General features: G+C 43.1%; 1 protein-coding gene across 1 annotated transcript in view; it reads left to right on the forward strand.

Moving 5' to 3' along the window:
* Nucleotides 1-18085, forward strand: part of LOC126196512 (estradiol 17-beta-dehydrogenase 2-like) — a 151142-nt gene that overhangs the window by 58581 nt on the left and 74476 nt on the right. Inside the window, exon 3 of the mRNA XM_049934571.1 lies at nt 15790-16011. Within this exon, the coding sequence (XP_049790528.1) occupies nt 15790-16011 (222 nt within the window). The remainder of the gene's footprint in view (nt 1-15789; nt 16012-18085) is intronic.

Genomic DNA, 18085 nt, shown 5'->3' on the forward strand with positions numbered 1-18085 from the left:
TTTCTCAAGTTTTACTGCAGTGGCTCTGTTTACAGTTCTGCGAAAGTCAAAGCTAAATCCAGAACAACATATTCCTTGAAATTCTGTTGCATTGGAGAGCCACGGGAAAACGATTTAACACACTGCAAACAAATGAACGACGTTCCGATCACGCTTGAGTTACGTAGGATCAGTAAAATTTTGAGTTGGTCAGCGTTAGAGAACTGACTTCACATGAGATTGTGATGAATATTAAACGTGAAATCATTATAAATGATGAGGAAAGTAGAGGAAATTTGATGAAGCAACAATATTAATTAGTAATACTGGTCAAAGGAATACGATAGGAAATTATAATTAAAAATCTAATTTTCTGCTTAGAAGTGATTCAGATGATGTGAATATTGAGAAATAGCACTTTGTTATAGGATGTTCTAAATTCTTACGGTGCTCCTGTGAAACAGGCAGCAAGACACTGATCATAGCGTGAACGGTATTGCAACAAAAAGTTACGAGGTACAAGTGCCAAATGGAACTGTTGGGTTTGAAAAGTGTGAAATATAAATAGTGATTATATTTAAGTCCCTGTTTCACTGTAAATTACCGTATAGTGATATTTTTCACGTCAGTGATTATTTCAGTTTCAGTTAATGATAACCAAACTAGTTTAAATCGAAACAGTGACTTGACATTGCTGCTATGTTCATGGTCACAGCTTTTAACCTTCCATGTTACTTCTATCCTAACCGAAATTCTGCCAATCTTTAATTACAGTTGCAACTGCTACTTCCCTTGATATAAACTTAAAGCTGTGGGAGTAGAAGCTTGCAACTGCGGTGTGAAAGCGGAATTTTCAAATTAATTCATTCCTCGTGGTTTTTTAATAAACTTAATAATTACAACGTCCATGTTTGTCAAAGTGATTCTTTGCTGTTCTCCTTCTTCGTTTAGTAGACTAAAGGTCACTATAACTGATCTCATGATACTAATTTCCGTTAGTGGTTTCACAGTTCCATAGTTCCAGATCTAGAAAAGGCGGCCGGGGAGGTCAGGGGGGCGGGGGGGTTGCAAACCGGGTTATTTGTCCCGGACGGCAAGTTCAATGGGCGCCATATTCACATTCTTGAAGGAAAAGACCTTGTTTCACAAAGCGCCTAGTATCCAGCGCATTTCGGTCCATCAATTTTTCTTATGATACTGAAACGCATCTCTGTTGGTTTTTGAACATTTTTGTAGAAATTTTAAGTTGATTTCTGAACGAATCATAAGTTGGTTTTCGAATGCGTGCATAGTGTACGTGATGTCTCTGCCAGAGGAATGTCCATCGCATCTAGAAATAAAAAACTTTCCCGCAGACAAAAGGGGACGGGACTACGCGAGCTGAGATGAATAAACCCAAACCGGTGAATGCCGGTCACTGTTTGTTTATGTTGGTAATTGGTTGTGCGAATGATCAGCGTTGTTATAATTATTAGTGATCTCCATAGATTCAGACTACCAGAGCGGAAATAAACGACTAACAAACTGCACGAGCTGAGATGAATAAACGCAAACCGATGAATGCCGGTCACTGTTTGTTTATGTTGGTGATTGGTTGTGCGAATGATCAGAGTTGTTATAATTATTAGTGATCTCCATAGATTCCGACTACCAGAGCGAAAATAAAAGACTAACAGAAATAACAAATAAGGTAGACTGAATATTGCCTTCTCCGTGTATCAAAGATAATGAAATTCTAACAGAAAATTGTTGCCAGATCGCTACACTACTAACGGCCAGTTGCACAGTCCCCAGTTACCAGCCGCATAAGTTCTTTTCTCGGAATTGTGTTGCAGGAACACGTAAAAACGCCTCGCCAGAGAATAAACGCGGGATAACTAGACCGCTGATTCTGGCAGGATTAGTGATTTTCGCCGGAGAATAAGTTTTGACTAGACAGAAATTGTTACAGACTTAGTGATGACAAGATTGTTTGTTAGAACGAGGTAGGAGAAGCAAAGGGGATATCATAGAAATTATATAGAAGAATATGACGATTCCAGATTTATATAAAATTTTCGTATTACTAATACTTTTCGATCTAATATGTGAGAAACTGGAGCATATGAATGAAATGTAAAACTATTCCTTCACATAAAACTTTTTGCTTGCAGTAAGCCTAACAGGCATTTGATATTGGTACATTGTGAATTATATTCTGTCGTGATATTTATGTTAACGAGGAAAATAAAAATGATCATTTTCTGCCAAAACTGTCTCGCTTATTTTGGATGTGCTATAACTGTTGCAACATTAGAAAGTTCTATTTCGTTTATCTGGCAGACAGTGACAAAACAGACGTAATCAAAGCGAAGAACCACACCAGTCTTGGTTACTATTCACATTAACAGCTTTTTCAGTATTAGATAATGACACTTCCATTTTTCATGTATCAAAACGTTTGGCGAACTTTGATGAGGTAATAGATTCTGTCGCAGAAAGGCAAGCACGCCGTGTAAATCCGTAGAAAGATTAGAGAGAAAAAAATGCTGGGACCTAAGGATTGAAGAAATGTGTACTGTCTTGCCTGTCTCTTGTCTTTACTGCTTTTATGTTACCTATATTTAATTTTATGTTATACAAAACAGAAAGTTATTAGCTAATAGGCAGTAAAGATTGCAAATTTTCTGAAGAGCTGTTATTCTCCCACTCACAAATAATCCCACACAATATTAATTGTGTTTTTTTAAGGGGGTAGGGCGTCAAACCAGCCGACTAGGAGCAGGAGAGGGACTCAAGGATATTTTAATTTATAGGGTTGATTTTTTTTTCTTTAATGATTTTCAATTCCCCCCCGAAGGGGGCGGGCTGGCAGCAGCTTACTAAGCTGCTCTACAGCCTACAGACTTTTTTTTAAATAAAGGAAGAAGAAAGAAACATGAAAAAACAGGCGATAAAATGGTGACTTAAAGTGTAAAATGGCGTAAAAATGAGGTAAGTTAAAACAGCAAGCAAAAGGGGTTGGCAATGTTGTTAAAATACACAGGAATCAGACAAGTAACATAGTAGACACACAATTAAAAAACATGGCGACAGTCTGGTTTCTGTTCGCAAGAGATAAAAAGAGCACACTGTAAGGGGTCCGCAGGCCCTTACTACTAAGTTTGCGCTCACACAGGTCGACAGGGCAACTATCGAGTAGTGTGTGTGCAGGTCGCGAGAGCTAGAGGGGGTTCACCGGAGTGCCGAGTGCTCCTTGGGTAGATTCCCGCGAGGCGGGAAGAACTGGGCGGAAAGCAGTTAGAGTGGAGATGTGCTGAAGTAAAGGTGTGGTAGGTTCCCGCGAGGCGGGCAGAGTTGTGCAGAAGCCAGCAGTTGAATTAATGCAAATTACCGGCAAAGGGAGTGGCCAGCGCCGTGGTTTAACCCCTTTGTGTTAGGATTATACGGGAAAGTGAGAAAGTTTAATTACAGAGTGATTTCAGTGATATTAAGTGCCGCTATTGAACTTCCGCATCTACCGCGCCGGCATTACTTGGATTACAGTGATTGGATGTTGCGTGTGACGATTAAGAATAACTAAAGAAACCTGTGCTGAGATTAGCCGTCATTAACAGTGTATTGACGAAGGCAGTGGCTGTCTCCTTATTTTGTGCTTTTGCTGAGAATATAGATCTTGTTTGTGAAACTGTGTTGTGTCCTTCTTGTCACCAAACAGTACGTATTACAGTATTTGTGAAGGACAATACGGAATGTAACATCCCCTGAGCAGTCCAATCCGATTGCTAGCCCATTAGGTACACGGTCACATTAATTAATTATCTAAATTTGGGCTGCTATTTTTGATCCCGAACGAGCGGATAAATAAAGGGTATGTTACACCCTTGGCTTACCGTGAAAGGACAAGTGCAATCTTCGGACGAGTCGTAATGAACAATAGGTAATTTACCGTGCTTAAAGCAAGAAAATATTTTTCAGTGTGGAATCGGGACAGTGCATGAACGTTAACATCGCGACTAGGAACAGTGCATTTTTTGGAACAATACGAAGTAGTTATATCGCACAATTGTGACTAAACTGTTTTTCTTGCCATATTAAATAGCCAAATAGCGTCAATAAACTGTGTTGTAAAGTGCAAATGCGAAAATCCGCGCGAAAAACTGTGAAAAGTGGACGCTAAAGAAAGACACGTGTGAACAGTAAAATAGTGAGACGAGCCAAGATTTCGTCATACAAGTCGTCAGAAAGGTGTTTTGTGGTAATATGTCGACCGAAATTGCCTTTTGAACAGTGAAAATCGGACGGTTTCGTGTGGACCCATAAACTGGTATGCTGACGATAATGTATTGTGGCGACGCAATTAGTGAGTGACGTCACGCAGAGACACGTAGCAGTTGCACCAAAGAGCTTCGATCCGCGAGGTGATTTCACACGACACCACAACGGAGCGACGCAACTTCGAGACAACGAGCGCAGTTCCGGCATCTAGCGGCTGAACTACGAACTACGCCCGCCTGCAGCGCCACGGAGCGGCCGACGGGGAACTACGTCGCCTTGCAGCTGATCTTCAACTTCACGCGAGCTCCAGCGGCGGCACAGCCACGCCCATCTCAAACGTCAAAACATCGCGACTCGCGGTAACGTCGGTTGGTGAGTGAAGACGACGGGTTAACATAACAGTAAATTGCAGTGTGCAGTCTTCGCGATAAATAAACAGTTTTTAACTGGTATTTACATTAGGAAAAGTGCTCAATTGCAGTAATTTCAGAAAAGTTGCGAAACATACTCTGAAGTATAGCATGCTTACTTATGCGCACTGCACTGTATAAATGGTAATTGTTTTGGGGTAATTTTGCATTTATAGATTTATGAGTGTTGTGATTATCTTGTTGTGAAACATTTTTACATGAATTGTGTATGTGAAAATGGTATTGGAAATTTTGGTTTTTGGGAGCTGTTATGTTCAGCACTCAGGCATGTTGTATCATTTTGGGAATTAACTGAAAGGATTGCAGGGACTGTTTGATTAGTTTCATGGTAATTATGAGTGTTTTAGATTATTGGAGGTTATTTTGTAATACTTGCCTGGGCATTAAATATAAACCAAAAATGTCTTCTGAAGATAAGCAGGTCTGTGAGGCAGTAGTGGAAAGAAAAGGAATAGGACAGAAAGATAGAGATGATTCGGGATTCAGTGATTGTGGATTGTCATTAGGTAGCCCATTAGCAAATTCAACTAATTATCCCGAAATACCGGGACAAGCGATGAGAGCTAGGCCAGTTTCAGAGGATGCTGATAGGTGGTCGATGTTGATAGACCTGATAAAGAAGACTAACGAATCATTAAAGGAAGATTTACAAGAATCGTAGTGAAGAGTTCACAAGAAACAAGAGAATCGTTAGAGAAGCGTTTACAAGAAACTAACGCATCGTTAGAGAAGCGTTTACAAGAAACTAATGCATCGTTAGAGAGGAATTCACAAGAAACGAGAGAATCACTAAAGGAAGATTTACAAGAGATCAAAACATCGTACACGAAGATGGAATGTAATCTGAAGAAGGAAATGCAGGAGTTACCAGAACGATTGAAGATGAACGTCGACGGAAGAGAAAATAAGCTACAGACAAATATAGACCAGGTCCAGGGAGACGTGGAGAAGATGGAAGGAAAGTTAATAGAGAAGATAGAAGACGATGTTGAAGAAACTAAAACCGAAGTGGGAGAAAGGAGCACCGAGGTGACGCAGATGCAGAAACAATACAACGATGTGGTTGAGGGGATAGGAGATAAGCAAAACCAATTGGCAGTCAATCCGAGAAATGCTATAGCCGTGCAGCGAGAAGAAGATGACCAGCGGGTTGCAATCGAAGGTGAGGCCTTCACTTGTGAAATCAAGAAGAAGAAAGGGACTACGGATAATGGTCAGTTTGAAGGAAAATTCTTGAAGGAATGCTGGCCCAAAAGTCGTCAGTGTGCAGCACTTGAGGACCCACTACGATGCAGACCACTTACTAATTGGAAAGGAACATCAGAAGAATTTGCCAAACATTTGTGGAAATGGAACGAGATTTTGGAACAACCCCTGAGTGACAACGTAATGGTATCTGCCATAAAAAGAAGATTGAATCAGAAAAGGCAAGGAACTATATCTAGGAGCCTAATCAAAGATAGGGAGGCCTTAATGAAGATACTGGAGCAGATGGAGTCTATTAGATCACAGAAATACAAGCAAGCTAATGATCGAAACAGAGAAGGGAGTAATGACCCAAGGATTCATATTAATCATTCGTCTGATTACAGAGGAAGAGGCGGAGGAACCGAAAAACCGAATGACACTCCAGGTGAGGTCCGATTAAGAGTGAGGGCTACAAGGACCCAAATAAACCTGCGAAGACATGGTTAGGAGCATTTAGCTGTAAAATGGACTTTTGAAAGAGGGAAAGGTTTATTTACATTTGTGCTTTGTGATGTATTACAATTAGAGTTGCATATTTCATATCAAAAATTATCTGAGGATGAATATAAAACTTGTAATAACTATGTTGTAGGAATAATTCATATATTCTGTGTTTAGGTAATGAATTTTTGAGTGTATATGTTGTGTGTTGTTATTTTGATATTGGACTAGAGAGGACTATTGCTGGTTGAGATGAAAAGTTGTAAATTTGGACAATGCTATTTATGTAATGTAATAACCTTTTGTAGAAATTGTTGTGGAGGCAGCCCACTACCGGAGTCCAGGACTAGTTGACAAATTGTAAATTCATTAATTATTTGTATTGTATGTACTGTTCAAATGTAGCCATGTTTTAAATCCCTTGCCGATTCTTTTTCACCTGCGGTTCAAAAGAAGTTTTTGAGGGCGGGGATCTAAGGGGTCCGCAGGCCCTTACTACTAAGTTTGCGCTCACACAGGTCGACAGGGCAACTATCGAGTAGTGTGTGTGCAGATCGCGAGAGCTAGAGGGGGTTCACCCGAGTGCTGCTTGGGTAGATTCCCGCGAGGCGGGAAGAACTGGGCGGAAAGCAGTTAGAGTGGAGATGTGCTGAAGAAAAGGTGTGGTAGGTTCCCGTGAGGCGGGCAGAGCTGTGCAGAAGCCAGCAGTTGAATTAATGCAAATTACCGGCAAAGGGAGTGGCCAGCGCCGTGGTTTAACCCCTTTGTGTTAGGATTATACGGGAAAGTGAGAAAGTTTAATTACAGAGTGATTTCAGTGATATTAAGTGCCGCTATTGAACTTCCGCATCTACCGCGCCGGCATTACTTGGATTACAGTGATTGGATGTTGCGTGTGACGATTAAGAATAACTAAAGAAACCTGTGCTGAGATTAGCCGTCATTAACAGTGTATTGACGAAGGCAGTGGCTGTCTCCTTATTTTGTGCTTTTGCTGAGAATATAGATCTTGTTTGTGAAACTGTGTTGTGTCCTTCTTGTCACCAAACAGTACGTATTACAGTATTTGTGAAGGACAATACGGAATGTAACATCCCCTGAGCAGTCCAATCCGATTGCTAGCCCATTAGGTACACGGTCACATTAATTAATTATCTAAATAATTACCTAATAATGAATAGGAAAATAGGAACGCGGGTAAGCTACTACAAACAGCTTAGTGAACGCATTATTGTGGCCAAGATAGATACGAAGCCCACACCTACTACAGTAGTACAAGTTTATATGCCAACTAGCTCTGCAGATGACGAAGATATTGAAGAAATGTATGATGAAATAAAAGAAATTATTCAGATTGTGAAGGGAGACGAAAATTTAATAGTTATGGGTGACTGGAATTCGAGTGTAGGAAAAGGGAGAGAAGGAAACATAGTAGGTGAATATGGATTGGGGCTAAGAAATGAAAGAGGAAGCCGCCTGGTAGAATTTTGCACAGAGCACAATTTAATCATAGCTAACACTTGGTTTAAGAATCATGATAGAAGGTTGTATACATGGAAGAACCCTGGAGATACTAAAAGGTATCAGATTGATTATATAATGGTAAGACAGAGATTTAGGAACCAGGTTTTAAATTGTAAGACATTTCCAGGGGCAGATGTGGACTCTGACCACAATCTATTGGTTATGACCTGTAGATTAAAACTGAAGAAACTGCAAAAAGGTGGGAATTTAAGGAGATGGGACCTGGATAAACTGAAAGAACCAGAGGTTGTACAGAGTTTCAGGGAGAGCATAAGGGAACAATTGACAGGAATGGGGGAAAGAAATACAGCAGAAGAAGAATGGGTAGCTTTGAGGGATGAAGTAGTGAAGGCAGCAGAGGATCAAGTAGGTAAAAAGACGAGGGCTAGTAGAAATCCTTGGGTAACAGAAGGAATATTGAATTTAATTGATGAAAGGAGAAAATATAAAAATGCAGTAAATGAAGCAGGCAAAAAGGAATACAAACGTCTCAAAAATGAGATCGACAGGAAGTGCAAAATGGCTAAGCAGGGATGGCTAGAGGACAAATGTAAGGATGTAGAGGCTTATCTTACTAGGGGTAAGATAGATACTGCCTACAGGAAAATTAAAGAGACCTTTGGAGATAAGAGAACCACTTGTATGAACATCAAGAGCTCAGATGGAAACCCAGTTCTAAGCAAAGAAGGGAAAGCAGAAAGGTGGAAGGAGTATATAGAGGGTCTATACAAGGGCGATGTACTTGAGGACAATATTATGGAAATGGGAGATATGATACTGCGTGAAGAGTTTGACAGAGCACTGAAAGACCTGAGTCGAAACAAGGCCCCCGGAGTAGACAACATTCCATTGGAACTACTGACGGCCTTGGGAGAGCCCGTCCTGACAAAACTCTACCATCTGGTGAGCAAGATGTATGAAACAAGCGAAATACCCTCAGACTTCAAGAAGAATATAATAATTCCAATCCCAAAGAAAGCAAATGTTGACAGATGTGAGAATTACCGAACAATCAGTTTAATAAGCCACAGCTGCAAAATACTAACACGAATTCTTTACAGACGAATGGAAAAACTAGTAGAAGCCGACCTCGGGGAAGATCAGTTTGGATTCCGTAGAAATACTGGGACACGTGAGGCAATACTGACCTTACGACTTATCTTAGAAGAAAGATTAAGGAAAGGCAAACCTACGTTTCTAGCATTTGTAGACTTAGAGAAAGCTTTTGACAATGTTGACTGGAATACTCTCTTTCAAATTCTAAAGGTGGCAGGGGTAAAATACAGGGAGCGAAAGGCTATTTACAATTTGTACAGAAACCAGATGACAGTAATAAGAGTCGAGGGACATGAAAGGGAAGTAGTGGTTGGGAAGGGAGTAAGACAGGGTTGTAGCCTCTCCCCGATGTTATTCAATCTGTATATTGAGCAAGCAGTAAAGGAAACAAAAGAAAAATTGGGAGTAGGTATTAAAATCCATGGAGAAGAAATAAAAACTTTGAGGTTCGCCGATGACATTGTAATTCTGTCAGAGACAGCAAAGGACTTGGAAGAGCAGTTGAACGGAATGGACAGTGTCTTGAAAGGAGGATATAAGATGAACATCAACAAAAGCAAAACGAGGATAATGGAATGTAGTCAAATTAAATCGGGTGATGCTGAGGGGATTAGATTAGGAAATGAGACACTTAAAGTAGTAAAGGAGTTTTGCTATTTGGGGAGCAAAATAACTGATGATGGTCGAAGTAGAGAGGATATAAAATGTAGACTGGCAATGGCAAGGAAAGCGTTTCTGAAGAAGAGAAATTTGTTAACATCGAGTATAGATTTAAGTGTCAGGAAGTCTTTTCTGAAAGTATTTGTATGGAGTGTAGCCATGTATGGAAGTGAAACATGGACGATAAATAGTTTGGACAAGAAGAGAATAGAAGCTTTCGAAATGTGGTGCTATAGAAGAATGCTGAAGATTAGATGGGTAGATCACATAACTAATGAGGAGGTACTGAACAGGATTGGGGAGAAGAGGAGTTTGTGGCACAACTTGACCAGAAGAAGGGATCGGTTGGTAGGACATGTTCTGAGGCATCAAGGGATCACCAGTTTAGTATTGGAGGGCAGCGTGGAGGGTAAAAATCGTAGGGGGAGACCAAGAGATGCATACACTAAGCAGATTCAGAAGGATGTAGGTTGCAGTAGGTACTGGGAGATGAAGAAGCTTGCACAGGATAGAGTAGCATGGAGAGCTGCATCAAACCAGTCTCAGGACTGAAGACCACAACAACAACAACTAAATTTGGGCTGCTATTTTTGATCCCGAACGAGCGGATAAATAAAGGGTATGTTACAACACCCAGCGACAGTATGATGGCTGTTCGCTACACTTCCCAAAAGACACAACACGGAACACTCATTGGAAAGCCACACCGTAAAACACTGCACGAAAATGGCGGCACAAAGATGGCACTCCCGATCCAAGGCAGAAGGGGGGGGGGACCTGGAGTAGGGGGAAAAACAAGGAGGGAGGAGAGGAAAAAACGAAAAAAAGGGTGGGGAACCAAGGAGGGAGAGGACTAATAAAAGGGGGAGAAGGGCAGACGCGAGAGGGAATGAGAGGAGGCAGAGGAGGGAAATGTAAAAGGACTCGAGGGAGAGAAGGGGGCAAAGAGAGGGGAGGTGTGGAAGAAAGAGGATGGAAGGGGGAGAGAGGGAGCCCGGCAAAAGGACAGAGGAAAGGAGGGGGAGTGAGGATCAGAGTTGATAGGAGGGATAAATGGAGGGAGAGAGGGCATCATCTGGGAGGGGGAGTTGATGGAAGCCACCTTGGGAAAGGAGATGTAGGGTGTAGAGATGGAGGGTAGGGGGGACACAACGGTGAAGACATGGCAGGGGGCAGGGATCGGAGAGGAGTGGAGCAACCAGGGGGTGAGGGGGTTCAAGACGGCGGGAGGTGTAGAGGATGCGGATATGTTCGAGGAATAGGAGCAGATGGGGGAAAGGAATGAGATCATAGAGGATCCGCGTGGGGGACGGGAGGCGTATACGGAAGGCGAGGCGGAGTGCATGACGCTCAAGGATCTGGAGGGACTTAAAGAATTTGGGGGGGGGGGGCAGGTATCCAGGCAGGACTGGCATAGCAGAGGATGGGACGGATTAAGGATTTGTAGGTGTGGAGGATGGTAGAGGGGTGCAACCCCCATGTCCGGCCAGAGAGGAGTTTGAGGAGTCGGAGGCGGGTGTGGGCTTTGGATTGGATGGAGCGGAGATGAGGGATCCAGGTGAGGTGACAGTCAATGGTGAGGCCAAGGTAGGTGAGGGTGGGGGTGAGGCGGACAGGACGGGCACAGACAGTAAGGGAGAAATCCAGGAGTAGGAAGGAGCGAGTGGTACGACCTACGATGATCGCCTGAGTCTTGGAAGGGTTGAGTTTCAGGAGCCACTGGTTACACCATGCAGCAAAAAGGTCAAGGTGTTCTGGAGAAGGCGTTGGGACCGTTGGAGGGTAGGAGCGAGGGCGAAGAATGCGGTGTCATCAGCATATTGCAAGAGGTGTACTGGAGGGGGGGGGGGTTGGGGCACGTCTGCCGTGTACAGGAGGTAGAGGAGAGGGGAGAGGACAGAGGGGTAGAAGGTGTGGGAATTGGCATTATGGATGGTAACATAGGAGGGGCGGTGGGAGAGGAAGGAGGCCACCAGACGGATGTAGTTGATAGGAAGGGCGTAGGTGTGGAGTTTAAACAGGAGACCGGGATGCCAGACACGGTCATAGGCCTTTTCGAGGTCAAGGGAGACAAAAATGGCGGAGCGACGGGAGTTTAGCTGGAGGGAGAGGAGATGAGTGAGGTGGAGGAGTTGGACATCAGCAGAGAAGGAAGGTCGAAAGCCACATTGGGTGTGTGGGAGGAGGTGGTTTTGGCGGAGGTGGTGATGGATGCGCCGGGAAAGGATGGATTCCAAGAGCTTGCTGAACACCGATGTGAGACAGATAGGACGATAGGAAGAGGCATCAGATGGAGGCTTGTTGGGTTTGGAGAACATCAAGATATGGGAGGTTTTCCACAGGTCGGGATAGAAGCCAGTGGCAAGGATGAAATTGTAGAGGGTGGTAAGGATGGAAAGGAACGAGGGAGGGCAGTGTTTGAGGTGGCGGAAGGCTTGATGAATTCCTTTACAATATATACACGTCTGAATTCCGCAGAGCGAGAGAAGAATGCTGTGTGAAAAGGTGTGGCACTGCACTTTGGCACACTTAAGTCCAAGAAACGAGTCTTACATTTCCTCGAACATATATGTTTTACATATCAGCGCAAACGCTCGAGGTGGAGGCGGCCGGAGGGGGGGGGGGGGATTATTAAGTTTTTGCCTCAATTTGGAAATTTCGTAGATCCCAGGCTGTGACTGCACCACACTGAGGTGACAAGTTCTGAGATAGCGATATTCACATACACAGATGGCGGTAGCATCGCTTACACAAGGTGCACAGGGACAGCGCATCGGCGAAGCTGTCCTTTGTACTCAGGTGATTCATGTGAAAACTTTCCGGCGTGAATATCGCCGCACGACAGGAATTAACTGACGTTGAACGCGGAATGGTAGTTGGAGCTAGAAGCATAGGACATTCCATTTTGGAAATCGTTAGGGAATTCAATATTCTCAGAGCCACAGTGTCAAGTGTGTGCCTGGAATACCAATTTCAGGCATTACGTCTCAACGCAGACAATGCCGTTGTCGATCGCCTTTGCTTTACGAGCAGCGCCGTCTGTGTAGAATTATCAGTGCTAACAGACAAGCAACACTGTGTGAATTAGCCGTAGAAAACAACGTCAGGTTTATGACAAACGTATCTGCCGAAAGTCGGCGTTAATGAGTTATGGCAGACGACGGATGCTACTCCATTTGCTAACAGCACATCGCCTGCAGCGCCTCTTCTGGGCTTTTGACCGCATCAATTTGACCCTATACGACTGGAAAACCTGAGCCTGGTCAGATGAGTCCCGATTTCAGTCAGTAAGAACTGATGATAGGGATAGAGTGTGGCTCAGACTCCATGAAGCCATGGACCCAAGTTGTCAACAAGGCATTGTGTAAGCTTGTGGTGGCTCCATAATGGTGTGGGCTGAGTTTACGTGGAATGGATTGGGTCCTCTGGTCAAAATGACTCGACTAATGACTGTAAATGACTACGTTCGACCACTTGCAGACCATTTACAGCCATTCATAGTCTTCAATTGGCTAAACAATGAAGGAATTTTTATGGATGAAAATGCGCCATGTAACCGAGCCACAGTTCTACGTGCATGGTTTAAACAACATTCTTGGCAATTCGAGAGAATGATTTGGCCACCCAGATCGTTTTACACGAATCACATCGAAAATTTATTGGACCTAATCGAGAGATAAGTTCGTGCCAAAATCCTGCACCGCAACACTTTCGTTATTATAGACGGCTATAGAGGCAAAATGGATCAATATTTTTGCAGGGGACTTCCAACGACTTGTTAAGGCTATGCCGCATCGAGTTGCTGCACTACTCCAGGCAAAAGGATATTGAGAGGTTTCCCATGACTTTTGTCATCTGCATGTATTAATTCAAATAGTGTGGTAGAGACATTCGAGTTCACGAAAACCCCTGAAGTAAGTCAAGGAAGGCAGTTTCGGCACATGTGACATGCGAATAGGTGCAAGAAGGTGAGTACTGATGCGATGGGCTTTTGCTGTACTCGAAGTATTGTGTCAAGAATGGTAAAAGAGAGACTGTGTGAGAGAGGTAGCTGTAAAATGGAGGCTTGTAAGTGAAGTACTTGGGTCTCTGAGTTGAGGAAGGAACCTACTTCTAGCGAGATTAGAAACTTTATCATAAGAAACACCACGACAAGGTAGTTGTGACGTATCTCTTACTATAAATGTTGGCTCTGAAAGCGAAACTCCCCATCGCAACCCCCTCAGATTTAGTGGTAAAATGACCCAATGGATAGCCCGTCAAAAACAGAGCATAGATAAACAACGAAAACAGGAAGAAATGTAAAAAAAAGAAATAAAGAAAAAACCGGAAACAGTTTATGCTCCAAATTGAACATACGTAACATCGAGTGCAATGCAACAGCTGCGCCGTCGGCGTTGGGTGGTCATGGTGATCGGCTGCAATGCGGGAGAACCATGTTCAAATCTTCTGTGTGCTTTTTCTTTTTTTTTTTTTTTTCTTTTTACAAAATTACGAACTGGCCGTCCGGTCATTGACGTGTCTGCCCTCATTCTTTAGTCTTCAAAATTATCACACCATACACTAGTTACAGAATATAAGTCATGTGGTACGAATATATTACCGTTGCAGGTAAATGTGATGAATAGTGAGAGCTGGTGCGATGCCCTTAGACCTCTTGCAGAAATGAAAACAACAAATAACCGGGTGAAAACTATGTTACAACAGAGAAATTCAAGAGTCAAATCTTCCAAAACAAAACGAAAGTCATAACATGTGGTACTTGCGTAGAACAAATAGGAGGTTCGTACGTCTGGAGATCCCTTCCTTACACACTGCTGTTACACCACGACACAGACACAGATTTGAATACGGCGAACAGATGTGTCAATGAACGGGCGGACAGTACGCAATTTTGTGAAAAAAAAGGAAAAGAAAGTTAAAGGGCACGAGGGAGATCTGAACACAGATCTCACACTTCAGAGACCAACGCAGTAACCACACAAGTATGACGACACGGCTATCGAGTTACGCTCGATGTACTAGGGTAATCCCAAAAGTAAGGTCTCCTATTTTTTATAAGTACGTAGACCTGTTTATTTCTACGATGGTTTACATCAGTTTACAGCTTGAAGATTTAGCTATTTTTCGACATAATCACCATTTCTGTCGATGCATTTTTGTAGACGCTGTGGCAGTTTTTGTATGCCCATGTCATACCAGCTCGCCGCCATGCTGTTCAGAAAGTTATGAACCTCTTCTTTCACCTAGTCGTCGGAGCTGAATCGCTGGGACCACAATTAGCGCTGACAGGTACTGTGAGACTATGAAAAAACTCAAACGGGCAATTCAGAACTGGAGAAGAGGAATATTGAGCAAGGGCGTACACATTCTCCATGACAATGCTCACCCACACAGCGCTCGGCAAACCGTTGCTCTCCTGAACGGTTTCAGTGGAACATAATCACCCACCCACCCTATAGTCCTGACTTGGCGCCCAGTGACTATCACCTGTTTCCTAGGTTAAAAGAACATTTGGCCAGAAAGCGATTGAGTCCGACGATGAGGTGAAAGAAGACGTTCATAACTTTCTGAACAGCATGGCGGCGAGCTGGTATGACATGGGCATACAAAAACTGCCACAGCGTCTACAAAAATGCATCGACAGAAATGGTGATTATGTCGAAAAATAGCTAAATGTCCAAGCTGTAAACTGATGTAAACCATTGTAGGAATAAACAGGTTCAAAAATGGTTCAAATGTCTCTGAGCACTATGGGACTTAACTGGTGTGGTCATCAGTCCCGTAGAACTTAGAACTACTTAAACCTAATTAACCTAAGAACATCACACACATCCATGCCCGAGGCAGGATTCGAACCTGCGACCGCAGCGGTCGCGCGGTTCCAGACTGTAGCGCCTAGAAGCGCTCGGCCACCCCGGCAGGCAATAAACAGGTCTATGTACTTATAAAAAATAGGAGACCTTACTTTTGGGATTACCCTCGTAAATCATCTTGAACTTAAACCGCTCACTGTTTCTATTTTGTTTTTTCACAGTTCAGTACACCTTCTTTCTGTTTTCATGCTTAATCTGTGTTCGCTTTTTGACGGCCTATCCACTGAGCCCTCTTACTAAAGAATCTGAGGGGGGATGTGACGGGGAGTTTCCCTTGTGAGGAGCGGCACATTTTCTAATTCTGTGGTTCTCCGCAGGATGCGACTCTGGCTTCGGGCACGAACTGGCGCGCCATCTGGACGGGCTGGGGGTGCCCGTGTTCGCGGGCTGCCTGTTCCCTGACGGTCCCGGTGCGCGCAGACTCGCCGCAGACTGTTCCTCCAGGTTGCGCGTGCTGCCGCTAGATGTCACCTCAGACCAGCAGGTGGCCGACGCCGTCGTCTCCGTCCAAACAGCACTTTCGCAAGCGTCAGGCACAGGTACTTCAGAACAATAGGAAGTGTATTGCAAATATGGAATACTTTTCAAATACCGCCAGTAAGATACCTCTCCTACGACAATGCCCTTCGTTAAATGTGATTATTTTCAGATGATTAATGCTTCATGTTCAGACATTTTGTAGTAGAAAACTAAAACTACCACAATTTGGCTAAGGATAAGCTACCTGCCCCTGTTTACCTTCCTGCCGCATCTCAAATTTTGGTCGGGTGGTTCAAATGGTTCAAATGGCTCTAGGCACTGTGGGACTTAACATCTGAGGTCATCAGTCCCCTAGACTTAGAACTAGTTAAACCTAACTATCCTAAGGACATCATACACACCCATGCCCGAGGCAGGATTCGAACCTGCGACCGTAGCTGCAGCGCGGTTCTGGACTAAAGCGCCTAGAACCGCTCGGCCACAGAGGCCGGCTTTTGCTCGGAGAGTGAGTGTTGTGTTGCACTTATCAGCGTAACCGACAAGAAAATCGTCTCCAGTGCGCCATCGTATCGTCTTTCCCTTGCTTGAGATTGCTGAATTGGCGCGCTCCTGAAGTCAGTTTAAAAACGGAAAGTAAATTATAAAGTAAATTTTGTGGGAGTTTGCTTATCCTTTGTCACGTGTTTGTAATTTTTCTCAAAAAAAGTCTCGAACATTTAGTATTAATCCTATGAAGCTAGTAGCATTTATACAAAATTTACAGAACATTCAAGCAGCAAAATTCAGATGCTGAAATGGGTAAAACTGATAAACTTATAACTGAATAAAAGCTCGTTCGTCCACTATAGCTGTATTTATTGTAGTCATTGTAGACTCACACTAGCGGTTTCACACAGTTTTTAATTGCGTCTTCTTTGGCATCTCTGTATAAAAATTACCAGTACTTCTATAACACCGAGTACGTAATTACACAGTCGCAATAAATTATTTGTGGATTGCCCAATTTCAAAAACATATGAAATTGGACATGGATTAACCAACGTGCATTATGAGCCTCTATCAGAAGCTAGTTTTTCATATTGATTTTTAACATACATTGGCATGTTGCAGACTTATTCACATTGCTACTACATGCAGCTATTGTTGTTTACGACTGACCAGGCGTAATGATCGACGTGTACCTGAAATATCCTTAGAAGTTGTAAAATTAAAACTTGCGTGACCACCTTTGATGTGTGTGCCATACCAACAGTAATCACTACAAAAATGATAAAATTGACATACGTCGGGTTGAGACGTTTTGTTGACCAACAATGTGTCAAGATTGTTGGTTTGGAGCTCGATAAGTGAGTAATATGCGTCGAAATTACGAAGAAACTGGTAAAATCACGAAAACTAATGGAAAATGTATAAAGTAGATGAAAGTATGACAAAAAAATGTGGAGGAATGAGGGCACTTACATGCTCGCTTGGGTGTATGAATATCATTCCAGTCCTCCCCTGGTGGGACTGATGACTAATTGTGCATACTATCCGTGCTCTATGCGTTTAAGTCTTGTAGAATACCACCTTGTTCCACATGTAGTCATGCACCGTCACTCCTAAAAATCAAAGATGCAGTGTCTAAAGATTTGGAGGTCAGGATGAACTACCACCTAGGACACCAAAACAGCGATCATGTACCTGGGTGCAATATGCACCACCAATATGAGGAACCAATGGTCAGTGTATCTTTGAAAAACAGAACACCGAGACATCTGCTACCTCATCACTGTGGAAGATGACATTAAATGTAGAGATCATCACTTTTGGACAGCATTTGGAAATGCTCCACAATGCCACAGACTCCTCCAGTTTCCATATGTTGTGTTGTCCTCCACATTTTTGTCAATAAGAAACGCCACCTCCGTCTTCTGTTTCAATCATCCTGTATGTTGTGGGAGCAGCATGCTTTACACCATGCAGTGTCCAGCTTTCTGTGAGAGCCAATGGGTCGAAACATGTTAATGTCGGTGTTGCACCTGACACTGACATCGAAGTCGTGGTGGAAAAACAAAATGTATGGTGGTGTACAAAGCTGTAGTCATACACTGCTTGAATGTATTACAGCAGAAAAACAATTTGTCAAATAGC

This window comes from Schistocerca nitens, chromosome 1, assembly GCF_023898315.1.
Source record: "Schistocerca nitens isolate TAMUIC-IGC-003100 chromosome 1, iqSchNite1.1, whole genome shotgun sequence".
Classification (NCBI taxonomy): domain Eukaryota; kingdom Metazoa; phylum Arthropoda; class Insecta; order Orthoptera; family Acrididae; genus Schistocerca; species Schistocerca nitens.